The sequence below is a fragment of the Sander vitreus genome, chromosome 2 (assembly GCF_031162955.1).
Source record: "Sander vitreus isolate 19-12246 chromosome 2, sanVit1, whole genome shotgun sequence".
Taxonomy (NCBI): domain Eukaryota; kingdom Metazoa; phylum Chordata; class Actinopteri; order Perciformes; family Percidae; genus Sander; species Sander vitreus.
Genome location: NC_135856.1, coordinates 8,038,266 through 8,056,926, shown reverse-complemented (window position 1 = coordinate 8,056,926; position 18,661 = coordinate 8,038,266). Strand labels below are relative to the sequence as shown.

The 18,661-nt window shown below is 40.8% G+C and overlaps 1 protein-coding gene across 1 annotated transcript; it reads right to left on the bottom strand.

Annotated features, from left to right (window-relative positions):
- Nucleotides 1-13,064: 13,064 nt before the first annotated feature.
- LOC144529237 (homeobox protein unc-4 homolog) lies at nucleotides 13,065-18,166 on the bottom strand. The gene is made up of 3 exons (XM_078268244.1): nucleotides 17,905-18,166; nucleotides 17,002-17,177; nucleotides 13,065-14,362 (listed from the first exon to the last, which is right to left on the bottom strand). Exons 1-3 carry the CDS (start codon nucleotides 18,164-18,166, stop codon nucleotides 13,193-13,195), a joined length of 1,608 nt encoding a protein of 535 aa, XP_078124370.1. The 3' UTR covers nucleotides 13,065-13,192.
- Nucleotides 18,167-18,661: the final 495 nt, after the last annotated feature.

Below are 18,661 nucleotides of genomic sequence, written 5' to 3'. Positions count from 1 at the left end.
CCAGACTAGTAAAACATATTAATTTGATTTAATTAGTTGGTGGCAGTTCATAGTTATAATAGCTGACACAAAAAGAAAGGATCTTTGAGTTAGAGGAGTTAAAGTCAAAGAACAACTACGGAACAACTACAGAAGGAGGTGTGAAGAAAAACAGATCAGACTGAGGACAAGAATAAGGGGTGATGAATTTAAAACTGGATTGTGTGTGTGTGTGTGTGTGTGTGTGTGTGTGTGTGTGTGTGTGTGTGTGTGTGTGTGTACGTGTACGTGTGTGTGTGTGTACGTGTGTGTGCGTGAATGTGTGTGTTGTCCAGGGTGTCTGTGTCCAGCCCTCTGTGAGTAATGTGTCTGAAAGAGGAGCTTTCCTAATGAAACACTTTTCCCAGAGTGATAATTACACCAGTAGAAAGCAATGACACCTCCAGTCAATGTGTGAAACTTAGCTTACTAAAACAAAAGTTCCTCCCAGGCTACTCTTTCTCTCTCTCTCTCTCTCTCTCTCTCTCTCTCTCTCTCTCTCTCTCTCTCTCTCTCTCTCTCTCTCTATGTGTGTGTATGTGTGTGTGTGTGTTCTTGTTTAACTATATTCATGGGGTCCAAAAACCGGGAGTCCAGTATACTTGTGGGGTCCGGACAGCTTTGTGGGGCCAAAATGCTGGACCCCACAGGTTTAAAGGGCTGTTTGAGGGTTAAGACTTGGTTTTAGGATTAGTGTTAAAATTAGGTTATGGTTAGGGTGAGGGTAAGGGTTTAGGTTAGGCATTTAGTTGTGATGGTTAAGGTTAGGGTAAGGGGCTAGGGAATGCATTATGTCAATGACGGGTCCCCACAACGATAGTGCCATGTACTTGTGTGTGTGTGTGTATGTGTGTGTGTGAGTGTGAGTGAGTGAGTGAGTGAGTGAGTGAGTAAGTGAGTGAGACACACTTTCATAGTGTGTATGTGAAAGGGTGACATTATAAGCTTTGCTTAATAATCAGCCCAATAAGTCAGAGCAGACCTCCCATATGTGTTTGTATTTTTCTTTTGCAGGGATACATAAGCTGACATTTACATGAGCTGATTTAATGCATTCAGTTTCTATACCATTACTGTGTATCAAGGCTGATTTCTGTCAGAAGGTCAACAATGAAACTATATTACCTTTACTTTTTTCCCCCTATCCCTTTGGTTTGTTCTTCCCATATTTTCTTCTCCGATTTCAATCGCTTTGGCACAGCTGACTGACAGCCTCTGCTTTCCCTACATGTCACAGTGGTTGAAATCTCACTGAGGGGCTCGATGCAGATAAGCGTTGAAGATGTGGATAAGCAGTGACAGAGCTGAGGCTTGGAAAGGGAAAAGAGAAGAAAGGAAAGACGAAAAGATTTCAATATGTTTTGGAAATGCACAAATACACAAAAGATACCTATGCCTTTAATGGAATTTGCGGGAAATCTTGTATCACACTTTGACAGCCAAAGAATTTAGTTAAACAAATCCGACCTAGACCAGCAGAACAATTCAATTATTCTGCGTGGCTTTAATAAATGTTTGATATGCATTACATGGAAGCTTTCTAATTCAAATTTTACGATTTAACAGTTGGGGCTTTTCCCATTAATTCTCGACACACAAAGTTACAATTTACACTGTGGGCATTTATTGAATAAATATGAAAAAGTCTAACAAAAATATAGCAGGAGGAGGATAGGGTGGAGATTAGTGCACATGAGTAAAACAAAGGTTTCAACTACTGGTGCGTTTATAATACAAACTACTGGCATGTGAGCGCTGGGATCTGGCAGATGAAGTATTTAATTCTTTGGTTTAATAGATTTTTCCGCCTTTTTGGAAATATGGAAATGCCCTTGCTCCTTTAGCACAAGCAGACTTTTCCACATGGCATAAGCCAATCTCTCTGTTTGTCCTGCTCTCTCTGTTGATGAGATTTTGAGTCTTCTTTCATTTCTATAGACATCCACAATGTTTTCCAACTGGCAGGTTTACAAACGGTAGCATCTGGTGACTCTACTTAAGGGTGGCTTTAGCTGCCTGTTCAGAACTCTTTTAAAATTCAAGGATTACCACCCTCTGGGATTTGGTACATGACTATCCATACCTTGTGTTTCACTGGTTTCACACCTTAGTGACAGAAATAATTCTGCTTTACAAAAATTGTTCATTATACATTTCTTTATTTGCTTATGATATAGTCATTTATTTTACTGAAGAAAATATTGTTTTAAATTATATTTTAAAGTTTTCCAGCCTCAGCACACAACATAGAGACCATACAACAATATAGGTTGTTTATTCCTACCCCTTTGATTGTATTCCTACCCTCTAATACGACCCACAGAAGCTACTATATATATATATATATATATATATATATATATATATATATATATATATATAAATTAGCGTCTCATTTCAGTTTTCAATCTCATTTCGAATGTTGCTTTTCCTCCCATGGAGTGGTAAGGAGCAAGTTTCAGACGTGGTCTCTGACTAGTATACAGCTATATCTATCTATGTCTCAATCTGTCTCTATATCTATATTTCTTTTGTTGGTGCAAATAACTATAGCCAAGAATCCTCTGATAAAAATATTGGGACAGTGGGGCAGCTGGGACAGTGCACAAACCACATTTCACAGGGACAAATGATGGTTAGGCTATGTTACATGTACAGGTACGTGTTTATTGACCGAACAGAAAAAGCTGTTGCAAAAGGTGCACTGTCATGAACTTCTGCCATTAATGCTTGAGAGCAAATCGTTTGTGCGGCTGCTTATGAGGGTCTACTGCACTGGCAGAAGGTTACATGACAGCATATTAAACATTCTGTAAGATACCACACAAAAAGGAGTGGCTGCCGAGTATAGTGTGTTTGGCTGACTGTGACCCTACAAACAACACAGGCCCACAGATTCACATGTTCTCAGCCTTTATGATGCTGTTTGCACAATTCCAAAGGAAATGTCATGCTCCACAGGAGAGACCTTCTGTTTTGTGAGCAGTAGGTGTGACCTGCTATAAGTACACAGGAGGGCCTATCAAATCGCTGCTTGATTTAGTCTTACCATACCATTTCTCTTTTTTGTTCGTGACTGTTTATGTTCACATAGACGGGTACAAATGGTTGACATTGCAAGTGTGCTTGCTGATTTGACACTTGTTATATGTGTGAATTACTAGCCATCTTACTTTTTTTTTCCAAGTCTATTTTGCCCATTTGTGCATTGATGGACTTGTTGGTGGCTGTAATTATTATGTACTGGTTGTGAAGGAATCCTTTCTAAAGCAATTTCAATACATGATGGGGAAAACAACGACCAATAATTTTCTCAAGACAGACTTGACGAAATGTGAACCTTTAACGGAAACATTAGTTGATTGCCATGGACAGTGGTTCTATTTGCAAAATCAACTTTTGATTGGTCTTTTCTTGTGTTTAGTTGCAAACAGTGAGCACACAATGACACATACAAATTAAGGGTTGTGGCTTTGATTAATGTAAAGCAAAGGTTTTCAAAGTGTGGGGCGCAAGAGACTTGAAGGGGGAGGGACGTGAGACTTCAGCGGCAGTTTCCATCAAAATTTGTACACTCCTATGCAACACATAGGTGCTTATCTGTGAGTGTCATACTTTTATTAGCATCTAATCTGCTAATCTGCTACCCAACTCAACTAGCTACATTGGCAGATTGATTAAGCTAAATACTTTCTAGTCCAAGTTTGTCATTACGAAGGGATCTTGTTGGTCTTTTTAGCATAAAATGCAACTTTGGGGAAATGCACCTTCTACTGCACTCAGAATGATCAATAAAACATACAAACCTTTTCTTTCCTATACCCCAGTTAGATGCCCTTTGTCACTTTACACATTAATTAGCTGTTTATTCAATTTTGGATAGTGTGTAGTTTATGATAGATCCAATATAAATATAGCAAGCAAGGTGTCCTATGAGGAAGTATCAACGATCAGGATGAAACTGATATTAAGTATTTTATTCATGTTTGGAACATGAATAAAATACTTAATAATTTTGTCACAGACTATGGAAAAACACAATATTTGGTTGCTCTCTTACTTTGACATTGAATATCTCAGCTATCTCTCTTATCTCTATCTCTATCTCTCTTATCAGTCTATCATAATGAATGTCATCATGAATCCAACAGTTGCCTACTCTACACGCAGTATTCATAACACATTGCATGAAAATGATCAGTTGAGACATTATAAGTTGTTTTTTTTTCTTCTGAGCTACTTAATGTTCACATCCCAATCCGTTAACAGTAAAAGACTTGGAACCGCTGTATGAATACCATTAACCTAACATGTGGTTAATTGAGAAGAATATGTGCTAAAAACAACTGAGTCAGCACTGATTGACTGCCAGGTTTTGATTTACTACATGTTCTTCTTTGGCAACTGAGGATACTTTACTAACCAATTATGCATTTGAAAACGTTTTACTGGGGTTCAATAAATCACCCTTTATGTCAAATATGACGGCCGTGTTGTCCCACTGCTGAGTCGAGCACAGGGTGGAGGAAACCAGTATTTTCATTACAAGTGCACCCACATTTACTCAAGTACTGTGCCTAAGTATAAAGTTGAGGTACTTTTACTGTACTTGAGTATTTCTATTTCATACTAATCTATACTTCTATTGTACTATGATTTATAGGAAAATACTATAGCCAACATTTTACCCCACTATATTTTTGACAGCTATATTTACTTTACAAATTAAGATTTGGGCTCCTGGGTAGCTCACCTCGTAGAGAGCGTGGCCATATGTAGAGGTGTACTCCTCGACGCAGCGGCTGCGGGTTTGACTCCGACCTGCGACCCTTTGCTGCATCTCGTTCCTCCTCTCTCTCCCCCTTCCAGAGATGTTCACAAGTCATTTTTTGGAAGTCCAAGTCAAGTCTCAAGTCTTTGAGCTCGAGTTCAAGTCAAGTTTCAAGTCTTTTGCTACAAGTCCAAGTCAAGTCTCAAGTCTCTGGCCATCTGATCTGTCCCTAACACTGTATTGTTACATCTTATGAATTCATGTCCTGTAGCTACCATCCAGACAGTACAGTATTAAAATCAGTTGTAGTATAACTTTATGGGGTCTACTGCAATGCAATCTAAAGAAACACAAATTAAGAACTGTTTCAATTTCATAACTGTGTTTTTTAACATTTTGGTATCTGCACCAAAGAATACATGTTTGTCTGTGTTACTAACTGGCTGTAAAGCCCAACCTCATCATGCATTACATTTTTCAGTGTTCAAAGTTTGAGGGAAACATCTGTATTGAAAGTTAATACACCAACCATGGTGCAAACATGTGAGAACTGATTCCGTATTGCTATTTAATAACAACCTGGTGAAATATTAACCTAAGTCTGTCACATCATATGGATACAACTATAAAGATACAATGTGCCTGTTCCCAGCATTAGCACAACACTTTGCGATGGTTAGCTTGTTACCTGTGACGATATATGCTAAATGTAACGTCTCTTTCACATTAGCAAGTGACTGACCTATCTGGGTGCGTTTTGAGATGCCTGATGAAGTTCGACGTTGTTGATCCGGCATCATTTATCTTGGTGCCACACACCTTGCATGTAGCTGTTAGTTTACTGTCTCTGTTTACCAAGTTATTGAAAGCAAAACTAATGGACTAAGGACTTGGTGTCGCCATCGTCAATGCATTTTTGTATATGTGAGTGCACGCACATAGGCATAGCGCATGCCCCAACGTATATGCGCTAATAAAAGAAAATACAAATACATAATGAATTTAGATTTAAAAAGCAATAATTGCATGAAAACAGGTTGTTGACGAATCTTGAAGCTCCAGTCCGAGTCAAGTCTGAAGTTTTTTGGGTTGAATCGCAAGTCAAGTCTGAAGTCAGCTGTTTGTGCGACTTAAGTGCAACTCGAGTCCGAGTCTCAGACTCGAGTCCCCATCTCTGCCCCCTTCATGTCTTCAGCTGTCCTATACAAATAAAAGCCTAAAATTCCTAGAAAATAATCTTAAAAAATAAATAAAAATAATTAAGACTTTACATATAAATATATGATAAGATATGATAAGCTAATACAATGTGATGCACTGTAAAACAGTATCTAAAGTAGTAAAAATAGACCCAACTTTGACCAGCTGCATTGTATCTGTAATCATAAGATAATATATTCAGTGGTGGAATTGTAGCAGACCTGGTTTTGCTTCTACACCGCCCCATGAGCGAAAAATCCTTCTGCTATTTCAGCACCACGGACAGCACCATGGATTTATCAATACACAGTTAGGCTACTGATATTTCAGAGCAATGATCAGGCCGTAGATTCTAACTTGTAAAAACCTCAGTGAGATAAAGAATCAATGAGAAGACTAGACTAACATATTCAACTAAACAACCCTCTGCCCCTGCACTATCTCTGCTTCTAGGGGACGGAGAGGGGGATAGTTACTTTGTAGATTCAGATTTGATCAACAACTAAGATATGATACATTGTTATACATAGACCCAGCTATATGGTTCAAATTAGTTCCACCTCAACCAGCTACAACAGTAAAATGCTGCTCACACATTGCATCAGTAATCATAATTGAAAACGATTGAATAAAAATATAATGCCTGATATTTTGACATAATGAGCACTTTTACTTTTAACACTTTGTCTATTTTTTCTAAAAGAATCTTTTGTATTAAGTAAAATGCAGGACTTTTGCGCAGCCTATTAAATACACTGTGGTATTACTGTTTTACTTTAGGGATCTGACAACTTTTTTGACCACTGGATACATAAAATACATAACAGGCAGGGCAATTTCTCTGCACTTTTGATTCTACATTTATGCTGATGACTTGTGTTTTTCTACTTAAGTCTCATTTTAACAGTTTTACTATAACAGAGTATTTCTACAGTGTGGTATTGCTATTTTCCTCAAGTAAAAGATCAAAATGCTTCCTCCGTACGTCCAACGTGGAGCATTTTTAAAGGCTATGTTTAAAATAGGCTACAGGTTAGTATTGGTGATCAATTTCTGATGACATTTTTTGTTTGACTCTTTTGTCAGAATGTGTCTGTCACTTCTATGCTTCAGTTAACCCCAATCAGTTGGTGCCAGACCTCTATTGAACAATTTGTCTCATACACTGTAGATAAATAACACACACTCACACAGTGTGTGTGTGTGTGTGTGTGTGTGTGTGTGTGTGTGTGTGTGTGTGTGTGTGTGTGTGTGTGTGTGTGTGTGTTTAACTCTGATGCTGAATCAATGCGACACCTCCGGGATGGCACAGTGGAGGAGGAGGAGATGGGGTGAGGAAGAGGAAGGGAGGGTCGTATGCCAGGCTCGTTCTTCACACTTTTTCTTTTTTTTTCTTCTTCTTTTTTTAAAGGAAGGGGTGTGAGCGAAATAATACCCGCTCATTAGGAGCGCGCGGGCTCCTGGTTAATTCATCCTGGACTGTCATGGGCTTGTGTACGACCCCCGGGTAACACATAAATCACACGCAGAACCAACCGGTCGAGCAGCAAGCTTCATGCCCCTAACGCCGCTGATTTATCAACCAAATTACTGCGAGTCCTGCTCGGCCCCAACACTTTGCCGAGGAAATCACCGACTAACCCCTGAGCGAACCGATTTATTGAAAAGCTGTCCCCCTCCACTTCCATCTCAACGCCCTGTCCCGCTTTCTGTGTCACTCCACTCATCTCTCACTGACTTAATTAAAATCTATCCCGTTGGCTCGTTGGCATTTATTACAACCACTGGGCTAATGAAACAAAGAACACGACAAACCCAAAGCTGCTTTGTGCCCACAAACGTTACACTACAGCAAACACACACACACACACACACACACACACACACACACACACACACACACACACACACACACACACAGCTACTGACTGTACTTATTGGCACTTAAACAAGGTGGGCTTATTGGGATGTGTGTCTCTCAGTCAGCATCTCCAAACACCACAGGGGGGTTTTAATAAGTGTAGTAAGTGCAAAAATAACCCTTGTTTTTGTTGGCCCTGGTTTTACTTCCGCATTGTTTGAGGTCACAAAGCTGTAAGCCCATGTAAAATGTATAATAATAATTGCAAAATTGTTATAATTGCAATAATTGTACTTTTATTCTCACCTCATTAAAACCCAATTAAAACCCATGTAGAAAAGTATTGAAATGGTAACCCTTCCTTTGCTTTGCCACAAACTGAACTTGCATATTCAAAAAAGGGCGTAAAAATGACCATGAGCTATTGTTATCACAATAAGGAAATATTTTATGTTGTATATGTCATATGGGCTATACAGATATATATTCTTTTTGTTTACTAAAAAACCTTTCATTCAAATGTGTTTTTACTACTTCATTACTTATTGGGGTCAATCAGACTCCAGAGAGCTGCAAATTCATGTTAAACATTTGTAAAACTCCAATAACAGAATCAAAATAGACTTTTTTGGAATTTGAGAGGGAAAGTGCTGCTTAAAAATACTGTCAACAACAATTATAGAGCTTATGAAAATCCATTGTATTGAACCACATTTTACAGTTGGAGTTTCTGACACCCTAAAGAGAAGTAATGTGACATTTTCCGCAGGTGACTGCGCGTTAAAGTCATGTTTATAAGCACTTCTTCTAGAATTAAGTCATGAAGTATCAAGGTGATAAAACACTGTCAAGTAGCCTATTGAGCTGTTCAACAGGAGACCACACAGAACATTAGGTTTAAACATTATATAGTTTCATAATTATGTAAAAGAGAAAATCAGGGATAAAGTTCTGAAGTTCGTTTTGCAGGCTATTGAAGTATTTCACTTATAAGTCCTCCACTTTCTCTAACTTTAATTTAACAATTAGTTTGGAGAGAATTAAGATTCTCTCTAATGTTTAGGAAGTGTAACTTGATTTAAAAAGGTTTAGGTGCTTCTGGTCTATAAATTAATTTGATTGATGTCTAAGTGATTTAAAATAAATGCATGAGTTCATTTTGCGGGGGCTCACTTTATTTTTTTATTAATTGAGTTACCTTACAGAAGTGAAAGATCCTTCATGACTTTGGATATAGAAGTTTGACATAAACAAATCTTAACTTTACGTCCACTTTTCTGGAGCTTTCATCCTCACCTCACAGATGCCTGATCAGTCAACCACTAAATAATAATAATAATAACTTTAAATATAGAGCACCTTTCTAAGCTACAAAGTGCTTTATGTCTTTAGGTCTATAAGATATCTAAAGGGCCCAGTGTTGTCTGTTAGAGGGGGTTTAGGCCCATATATATATATATATATATATATATATATATATATATATATATATATATATATATATATATATATATATGCTAGCACTAGCACGGCTTTATATATATTTTACCGGTTTCACAGAGGATCCTTGCTGTCTGCAGGCCCATCCAATCCGGATCAAAGACGCCTAAACCTAATATCAAAAGCTGCTAATTTACTCCGTGTCGGAGAGAGAGAGAGAGAGAGAGAGAGAGAGAGAGAGAGAGAGAGAGTCAGAGAGAGAGAGAGAGAGAGAGAGAGAGAGAGAGAGAGAGAGAGAGAGAGAGAGAGAGAGAGAGAGAGAGACTCAGAGAGAGAGAGAGAGACTCAGAGAGAGAGAGACACAGAGAGAGAGAGAGAGAGAGAGAGAGGGTTCTAGAAATGACGTCGATAATTAATTGTGTAAATGTGTTTCTATTAAATAAAAACAACACGTAGGCCTATTGGAGGACTCAATTAGCGTTAATAACTCCTGCCTCTAAATTGCGTAAGATTGGAGGACTTTCTCTTCTTCTCTGACATTATTTCTCGGAGTCTTTCTAACCTCAGGGTTTCTTTTTCATCACTCTTGGAGGTTAGGCAGGCATTGGACTCTCTCCTCTGCTCCTGTTTTTTTTTTTTTTTTTTTGCCTCTTGAGAATTGGAAATGGGGGATGGAGACGGGGAATGTGGAAGGTGCTAAATTAGCTGGCTGATCCGCGCTCATTGCCGCATACACATCCCCCTATTACTGCGCCCCAGCGCCGCTTAATATTCCGGGCATGGCGGGCACGTCTAGATAGCAGATTTATCAAATGGGAAAATGAATGTATGATGATCAGTTAAATTGAAAATCAGCGCCCGGGTGACAGGCCGCACTGACACCTTGGTAATTAGAAAGAAAAATGATGGCGTCCGAATGCATAATAGAGCAAAAACAATTTACGCTATCCCCCCACGCCGTAATGATCGCGCGTTCAAATTGAAAATTTCTCCCGGATGAAATTGAATTCATAAAGTGTGATGCATGAGCGGCACGGACACAGCGGGAGGGCCTGTCCGGTCCATGCTGGGCTTGATCGATTGGTCGTTTGTGTTGGTGCCACCAAAACATCTCTCTCTCTCTCTCTCTCTCTCTCTCTCTCTCTCTCTCTCTCTCTCTCTCAGAGTTCAGTCAATGTTTCATGTGGAAGCCCCTAAACTAGATAGATAGATAGATAGACCGATAGATAGAAGGTGGGTGGATGGATGGATGGATGAAGAATATAGCATGGATTAATTATAGTTAGATGGATCATGTTTTTTGTTTAAATACGGACACAGGCCTTTTCTCTTTTTCAGAAAATGAGTTTTTCTTGTTTCGACATGCAGACTGCAACTCAGTGACATTTTTGTATCTGTTTTGAGTAAACTGAAATACCAAAACAGTGTACAAAAGCTTCCAATAGGATTTCTACCTCTAAAATTCAGTTTGGCACATACAGGCTGCGCATCTGTGAATGCGAGGCCTTTAATAAAGATACAGGTCCAAATAAACGGCAGAGATACTTGAAGGTATGGAGTCTAAGTAAATGTTATGATCATTTACATTCACATTCTGGTTGGATCTTGAAAGTGCATGTGAAGAATTAGATATGTTGCATCTGATTGTAAAGAGGCATATTCTGTCCAAAGTTATTAAAATGGTAACCCTATAATCTAGTTGATTTCTTTAATTATTTGCTAGATTTGTCCATAATCTATAACAAAGGCGCATGTTATGTGCTCGTTGTCTCCACGCATACACTCACACCCACATAAAGCCTTGCTGAGGGGAGATTAGACCTATATTTTCTAATTAATCGCACTCTTGAAACTAACCGATTATGATACAGCGTTTCCCCCTCCAAAGAAAAAGGGAAAAAAAGAGAATAAAAGTAAAAATTTCACACAACGCAAGCGGAATGAACGATTTAATGTGATTGTTTCGGTCGAATGGGACGTTTCCTGAGGCCTTATGGGAAAATAATGTCCTTATGAATTAAATAAAAGGGTTATTACTTTCATTGATTTTAGCTGTCTGGGAATTTAGTGTTCAGCTTCGGTCTTAACCCATCCTCCTCCTGCTGTTTTTCACTCTCGCTCCCTTCTCGTCCTCTTGTCTAATTATTTCCCTATAAGCCCCCCGCTTCCTACAGCGCAAATAGCAGAGTCACTGAGCGAAAATTATGTAAATATTATTAAAGGGACTCAGGCACGGAAATTCATTTTAGGTCGGCGCAGCAAAGTAAGCTCTGTCCCTCGGATCCCCCTCAATTTATTTGCAAATAAAGGCGAGGTGACCGGGAGGGATCAGGGATATTTAGCCGGGCTGTCAACACGGCTCCTCCGTGCAGTGGCTCGCCAGAATTAATGGTTTTAATAATTGGGATTTCAGTTTCCAGGGAACTGGTAGCGTTTACACTTCATAAGCTAAACACACTCTTTCTTAAACGGGCGCGCGCGCACGTCCAGTCAGTGCACGTGGGCACACACACCTGCACATTTAGGAGAATCAGTCTTCTCTTCTGTCCCTAAACATCTTTAATTCAGCCATTCTTCACTTTCTTCCATCTTGCTTTTTTTTTTAGCTCAGCCAACACTGGTAAAAACATTGTTTTATTAATGCAAGCCTGGCACATCACTCGCCCCCTCTCTCACTCACCCTCTCCCTCTTCTATATCTTTATCTGTCTCCCCCCGAGGGACTCACAGTCCTATTAGAACAAATGACGAGGGGCCCAGGCGCTTTTGTAAAAAGACGCAGGCAGGCGGGCGCGCGCCTGTCCTATTATGTGCGACACATGATCAATAGGGCGATAACGCAGCAACATCAATATAAGCGACAGAACAATGAGGGATATCATCGAACATCTATCTTAATATAGCCGACTACAAGGGCCGTCTGACAACCGCGGCAGCTCATGAAAATTCCGCCCCACGAATCTACCACCATCTCTTCCTCCTCGCGCTCAATAGACTATGCGCACTCACGCACACACGCGCACGCTCGCACACAAGCACACATTAACGATGCAGCTGGCGCGGCTATTATTTTCCCATTTCAATTTGACACCCCTGCCTTTCATGCTAATTCTATTATTGTAGGAAGTTTATGTGATTCCGTATCACTAGAAATCGGTAATGTCTAATAACCCTTTGGGCTGAAAGGAGGGGAAAAAAACTGCCTCGAGACCCGCGGCAGCCAGTGGGAAAATAATTACTTTCATATCAAAACTCAGCAGGAGGCGCAGGGTCCTATAGCCCCGCGGCCACTAACCTCATTCCAGCTCGGCCTTTCAAATGAATAAATTTGTTAAAGCAATAAATACAAACAGCCAGACGGACTTGAGCCCCAGCTCCGGCTCACTACACAGAGGAAAAGGGGGATGTATCTGCTGTAACATGACAAAACTCCAGCAGCCATGATCCAAGGTTCTGCCACACAGCAACCTCCCCTTCTTTACATCCCCCCCCTTTTGGTATGGCCCTAGAAAAACAGTGATTCAATTTAAACAATAACTTTATTTATCAAAACGTTTACATATAAATAGCATTTTCTCGTTTTTTACAATATCTGAGGATTTTTGTTGTGTGTAAGATGTTTATTGTAGCCTAGTATTTGTTACAAGTTGGTCACCAAAAAAGAGAGAGAGAGAGAACCTGCTTCTAAAGGTGTTTAGGCCTAAAGCCTGAATATGAGGACAGCCACAGCTTTTGGGGGGGGGGCATCTGGATTGATCACACAGTATGATTAAAAAATAGATGATAAATAAAGTCTCCTGATTCCTGATATGTTTTTGAGTGTCTCAGCAGAGCTTTGGGAATGTTTGAATAGTCTGAGCGCTGTTCCTGGTCCTTTTTGTTTATGTTTGCTCCTTGCAAGTGTTAGTCCATATCGACATCCTCTCCATCTGTTCCGGGTGTTTCTTGACAGTCTGTGTTTGCCTTGAGACACTCAGAGAGGTCTGGAGACGCTCGCTCCTCTTTTGCCCCCTTCTCTTTTGCACACAGCTCGGCAGCTCGGCGGTCGTTGGTCGCTGCTTCCGTTAGAACTTTCAAACTCCTCTCCTCGCCACTGTCCCTGGGCTGTGTGGAGCTCAGCCGGGCCACAGCCGTCTGAGCCACACTGTTTGCTGGAGGACAAACGGGGAATCTTCCATTACTGCAGTCACCACCACCACCACACTCCTCCGTGTCTGTTCCATCCACTCTATTGCTAATGTGATTGTGGTGATGCTGCGTGTTATGCTCCGTATGATCCGACTTTAGAGGCTTAGTGACAAAGCCGGAGAGGTCAGAGGGAGCGGGGCTCCCTTCACTTGGCGCACACCTCTGTCCCAGGCTGAGCCTGTTAATGCTGTTGTCCTGACACGGGGAGGCTTTCAGCGCTGTTTGGGGCACAAGAAAGCCCAAGGGCTGATGGGTAATGGGGTAAAGCAAGAAGTGCCCTTTACCCACCAGTGTCCTCTGACTGGGCAATGAGGGGAAGTCCAGCTGAGATTTCCGTCGAGGTGTGGCGTCAGAGAGGAGGCTCTCCACGCTGAAAGGGTTGCGTTTCTGCAGGGCGGAGGACCTCGGCCCTCCAGGACTGGAGCTGTGCGTGCTGCCTGGAGACACCTGCTCCATTTCTCCCGTGGTTCTTTGGTTTTGGTGGTTTTGTAGTTGGCTGAAGTCGTGTCGTGTTTGGTCACAGCTGGATTCAGTTTGGTGTCCTCCTGCGCACTTCGATGCTGGCAGTTCAATGTGAATAGACCCACTACAACTTGAAGACTGCTGCTCGCTGTCAGTGAACTGGGAGACCCCGCTGTCACTCTCTGAACCTCCAGGCGTGTGGAAGCTGTCGCCTGCGAGAAGTTTGTTCTGTGACTTCAGCAGCTTCCTCTCCTGCTTCCGCTTCTTCTTCTCGGCCCGCTCTCGATCCCTGCGTGCGATCTCCTCGGGGTCCATGGGCTCGCCGCTGCACGTGGTCGGGTGGGAGTTGTGAGCAGGCCGCCCCGGCCCTTTCTTTGTGTTCTCCTTTTTTCGCCATTTAGCACGTCGGTTTTGGAACCAAACCTATGCACACATACACAAATATGAAATACACACATACACAGCAGGTGGAAAATTGACACATAAGATGATTTCTGTTTTGAAAGTAGGTTTTTTTTCCCCACCATCTATCTATTGTTTCAGAATATTTATTTCAACTTGTTTTAGCAGTTTTGTTGGGATTAGTGCTGAAACGAGTTGATTAATGGATCAGTCCATTACCAGATAATTAATTGTCAACAATTTTGATAATCAATTAATCATTTAAGTCATTTATTAAGGATAAATGCCAGAGATTTGCTTGTTTTAGCTTCTCTAATATGTTGATTTTCTGTTTTTGTCTGATCTGATGTATTATTGTATATGGACTATCTTTGTGTTTTGGACAGTTGGTTGGACAAGAATAAGCTAATTGAAAACACGCCCATCACCCTGGGCTCTGGGGAATTCTTTTAATTTTTTTGACATTTTACAGACTAAATAATCATAGAAACAAGGGATCAATTAATCAACAAAAAATTGTTAGTTGCAGCATTAGTTGGGACAGCAATGATTAAAATATATATAAGAAATAAAAACGGAGCATTCATTTATATTAGGCTGGACTTGTAAGACATTTTGCATCTCCACTATCTGATGCAATCCAATAGCTCTGCAATAAACACTTCCTGTATGGACACTATAATATTCACTTTTTGACAACTGTATCAGAAATTCTTGGATTAAAATATGTGGTCATTTTTTAAACACTGGTTTGTGTCCTATTTGAGGTTGTTTTTGTTTTAAGGTGTTCCTATTTAGGCCTAATAAAGTATCCCCCTCAAGAAAACTAACACACTGAAGTAGGCTATACACACAAAACTCTAACTTCTGGTGTGTATAGACAATGGATCTCACAGTGGTTATCAGATGGTATAAGGACAAAACCTTATTGCCTACAAATCCAAACAAATTCCACAAAGCCATGAAACAAGTGAAATCATTGTCCTCTGCCTTCCTGTCTGTGTCTTTGTTTACTGCAGCTTTAAATGTCTGAAGAGTAGGGCCTACATCAGGTTAATAGGTCACAGCGGTGGAGCAGCAGATGCACAGATGTGCCGGTGTTAATTACCAATGAGTCTGTGTTATGCCTAACTCCGCCAATTACATTTAATTGTACCGTCGCTAAATCAGCCATATTCCGGCTATATGTATGTTCTTTCACACCCAGCCCTCCGCTCATATGGGGCTTAACACTTGCACAGCAGTCCTCGGCTCTCCTCCCTCCGCACCGAGCTAAGAGAGGGAGCTTCCCCCGCCTGAGAGCTCTCACTGCCCGGCCTCTGGGCGCGCTCAGGGCCGTATGTTCGCCGCTGATAACGCCAGGAGTTTAGCATGCAGAGATCCGCGAACATTGCATAATAAGGACGCAGGACACCAACATCATGTGCGACAATGGCGCCTTCTTATGAATTGTTAATGTTGGTTATATCTTTCCCCCGCAAACCTGGTGATAAAGGAGCGTTAAGCAGCTTGGGGGAACAATAATCTGAGATTTAGGAGCGAAATCCCCAAACAACATGCAGCAACGAAGAGCTCTACTTCTGTCCCGCTTTTACTCGATCCAACCGTGCATGCGAATTGTATGTGGCTCATTTAGAAATACATGAATATACCTTAAATTACATAGAATATGAATGGACACACAGCTTCTGCATGATGAGCAAATAATAGGCTATGTACTATAGGCTATGTGTTTCTGGTATTATTATTATTATTATTATTATTATTATTATTATTAGTAGTAGTAGTAGTAGTAGTAGTAGTAGTAGGCTATTATCATCAAATGAAATAAACATCGAATGGTGAAATGTGAATGATGGTGGCGTCACCTTTAACACAATTTAAATGTATTATGTTTTGTTCCTTTATAATAATTGCTCACAGACATCATCTTAAGCTCTATATTGTTATATAGCCTAATAATTATTATTATTCTGTTTTTTAGTAATAACTATTATATTACTATTATTTGTTAATTTATGTTAATAGTGTTGTTATTACTATTTCTGCTACTACAAATAGCATTATCTTAAAATATCGTACTTTTACTATCACTTTGTATATTTTTTCTTTATCAATATAATAATAATAATAATAATAATAGCTTAATAATAATAGCAATAACAATTATTGAAATAATTTAACCATCTTAAACCTTATATTGAACCACCTAAAATTGTACATATAGATTAAAAATATAAGAGTAGAATTGTGAATTGTGAATACACTGTCAAATAATTAGATATTATATACAGGCTATCTGAAGGTAAAGGAGGAATATAGTTACCATTTTCACCCCTTGTTTGCTCAGTAAATAGCCTTGTTTTTATTAACCCATAAATCAATAGGTTGCCTCCATGCATAATTCAAAAGAGACCCTTTATTGATGCTTTGGTAATTGACAAATGTACATCTCCGTATGGGGTAGGCCTTCACAAAACAAACGCCCCTCTGGCATTGTCCTAATATTGTTTTGTAGATTTTGACACGGAAGTGAGATTGAAATGTATTGAAAAATCTGAACAATAACTCCAAACTATATCTGTTTTTTCTCCATCAACTATACAAATGTAGCTATTAATGCTTCCCAAAATATCTGACTCATTTCTTCGTGTCTTTACCTGAACCCTGGACTCCACGAGGTCAAGCCTGAGCGCGAGCGCCTCCCGCATGAACACATCCGGATAGTGACTCTCGTTAAAAGCCTTCTCGAGCTCCTCCAGCTGCCACCCGGTGAAATTCGTCCTCGTGCGTCTCCGTTTACAACCGGGACTGTCCTTATCCGCGTCCCCAGAATCTGCAGTGGCCGACGTGTGTGTTTGTACAAGTGTGTGTGTGTGTGTGTGTGTGTGTGTGTGTGTGTGTGTGTGTGTGTGTGTGTGTGTGTGTGTGTGTGTGTGTGTGTGTGTGTGTGTGAATGAGAGAGAGAAGAGGGGGGGGGGACTGTCATGGCAGGATTTGCTTGTAAAGCATCACTTTAGTGTAAAACTGACCACTGTCATACCTTTCTTTTTTATATTTTGATGCTCGTGAACTCTAATAAATCACGTCACAAAATCCAGGGCCTAAAAGAAACACTTTTACTTTTTTAGTATTACTACCTATTTTTGATAGGCTATTAAACAGCATTCACAATAAATGCAAAATTCATTTTTTGACCATGTAATATCAGCCAATATCAATTTAATCGAGATTAATGACAAATGGATGCCTTTATTTAACCTCCAGTGCAATTTTTACAGCAAAGTTGTCAAAAATGAGCCTGCACATAAACTTTTTAATTTTTTTTTTTTTTAATTCAGCTCCACAACTTTTGAACATTGTTTTAACATGGTTTTCTCTGCAGACTGACTTTGTAGTTCAAAATCAGCCCTGAAAGGCTAAAGAAAAATGTTTAGTTTAGCCTCAAAGTCAACTAAAATGGTCTATTTGGCCACTTTGCCTACATTTCCTATTAGCCCTACATTGCATTGTTTTCACACAGGTCTATTATTGAGACATGAGACAAAAAGAGCCAGGCCTACCTGAGAGTTTGAACTGCTGGCTGTCGGGCGAGAGCAGCGAGTTGTTGCTGACCACCGAGGCCGAGCAGGAGCCGTTAAGTAATCCGTCTATAGAGAAAGGGACGGCGCCCGCAGACTGCAGCTGGTGTCCGTTGGCGAGCTCGTAGAGGTGCTGGTGATGGTGGTGGTGGTGATGGGGGCCGAGCGCGTACGGGAAGCCCACCAGCCCGCCCAAGGAGCCTCCGAACTGGGCGTGAGGATGCTCGAGTACCCGACTGTCCATGCTCGCCCGGGCTGCGGCGGGGCCGAAGTGAAGATGCAGAGGGAGGCAGTGTGGCTGAACATGCAGTCAAAAAAAGTCAGGGAAAGGAGGAAGAAGCTGCGAGGAGGAAGAGGAGGTGAAGGCGGAGGGGGAGAGAAAGGGAACCCAGGCAGAGCGTCTCCCGCGGCCACGGTACGGTGTGAAGCTGCTGTGGAGACCGAGCTCTCTAAGAGGTATTTCACGTTTACGGTCCAGCCGAGATGTCAACCCTGCTCTTTCTCTTCGCGAGCCAGCTCATTAGGACTCCTCCATCTGCTCGCGGGACCAATACGAAACGTTAATCGCCCTGTGACGTCAGATACGCGGTTAATGGAGTAACGGAAGGCAGAGCACGAGGAAAAAAGAGAAAGAGAGACAGAGCGAGCGTTTTTTCCCTTTCCCGGATCGATCGCTAGTTATACCTGGCACGGTCCTTTAATTCAGCCCTGTCAAAACAATGAGGACGAGACTAAGCTC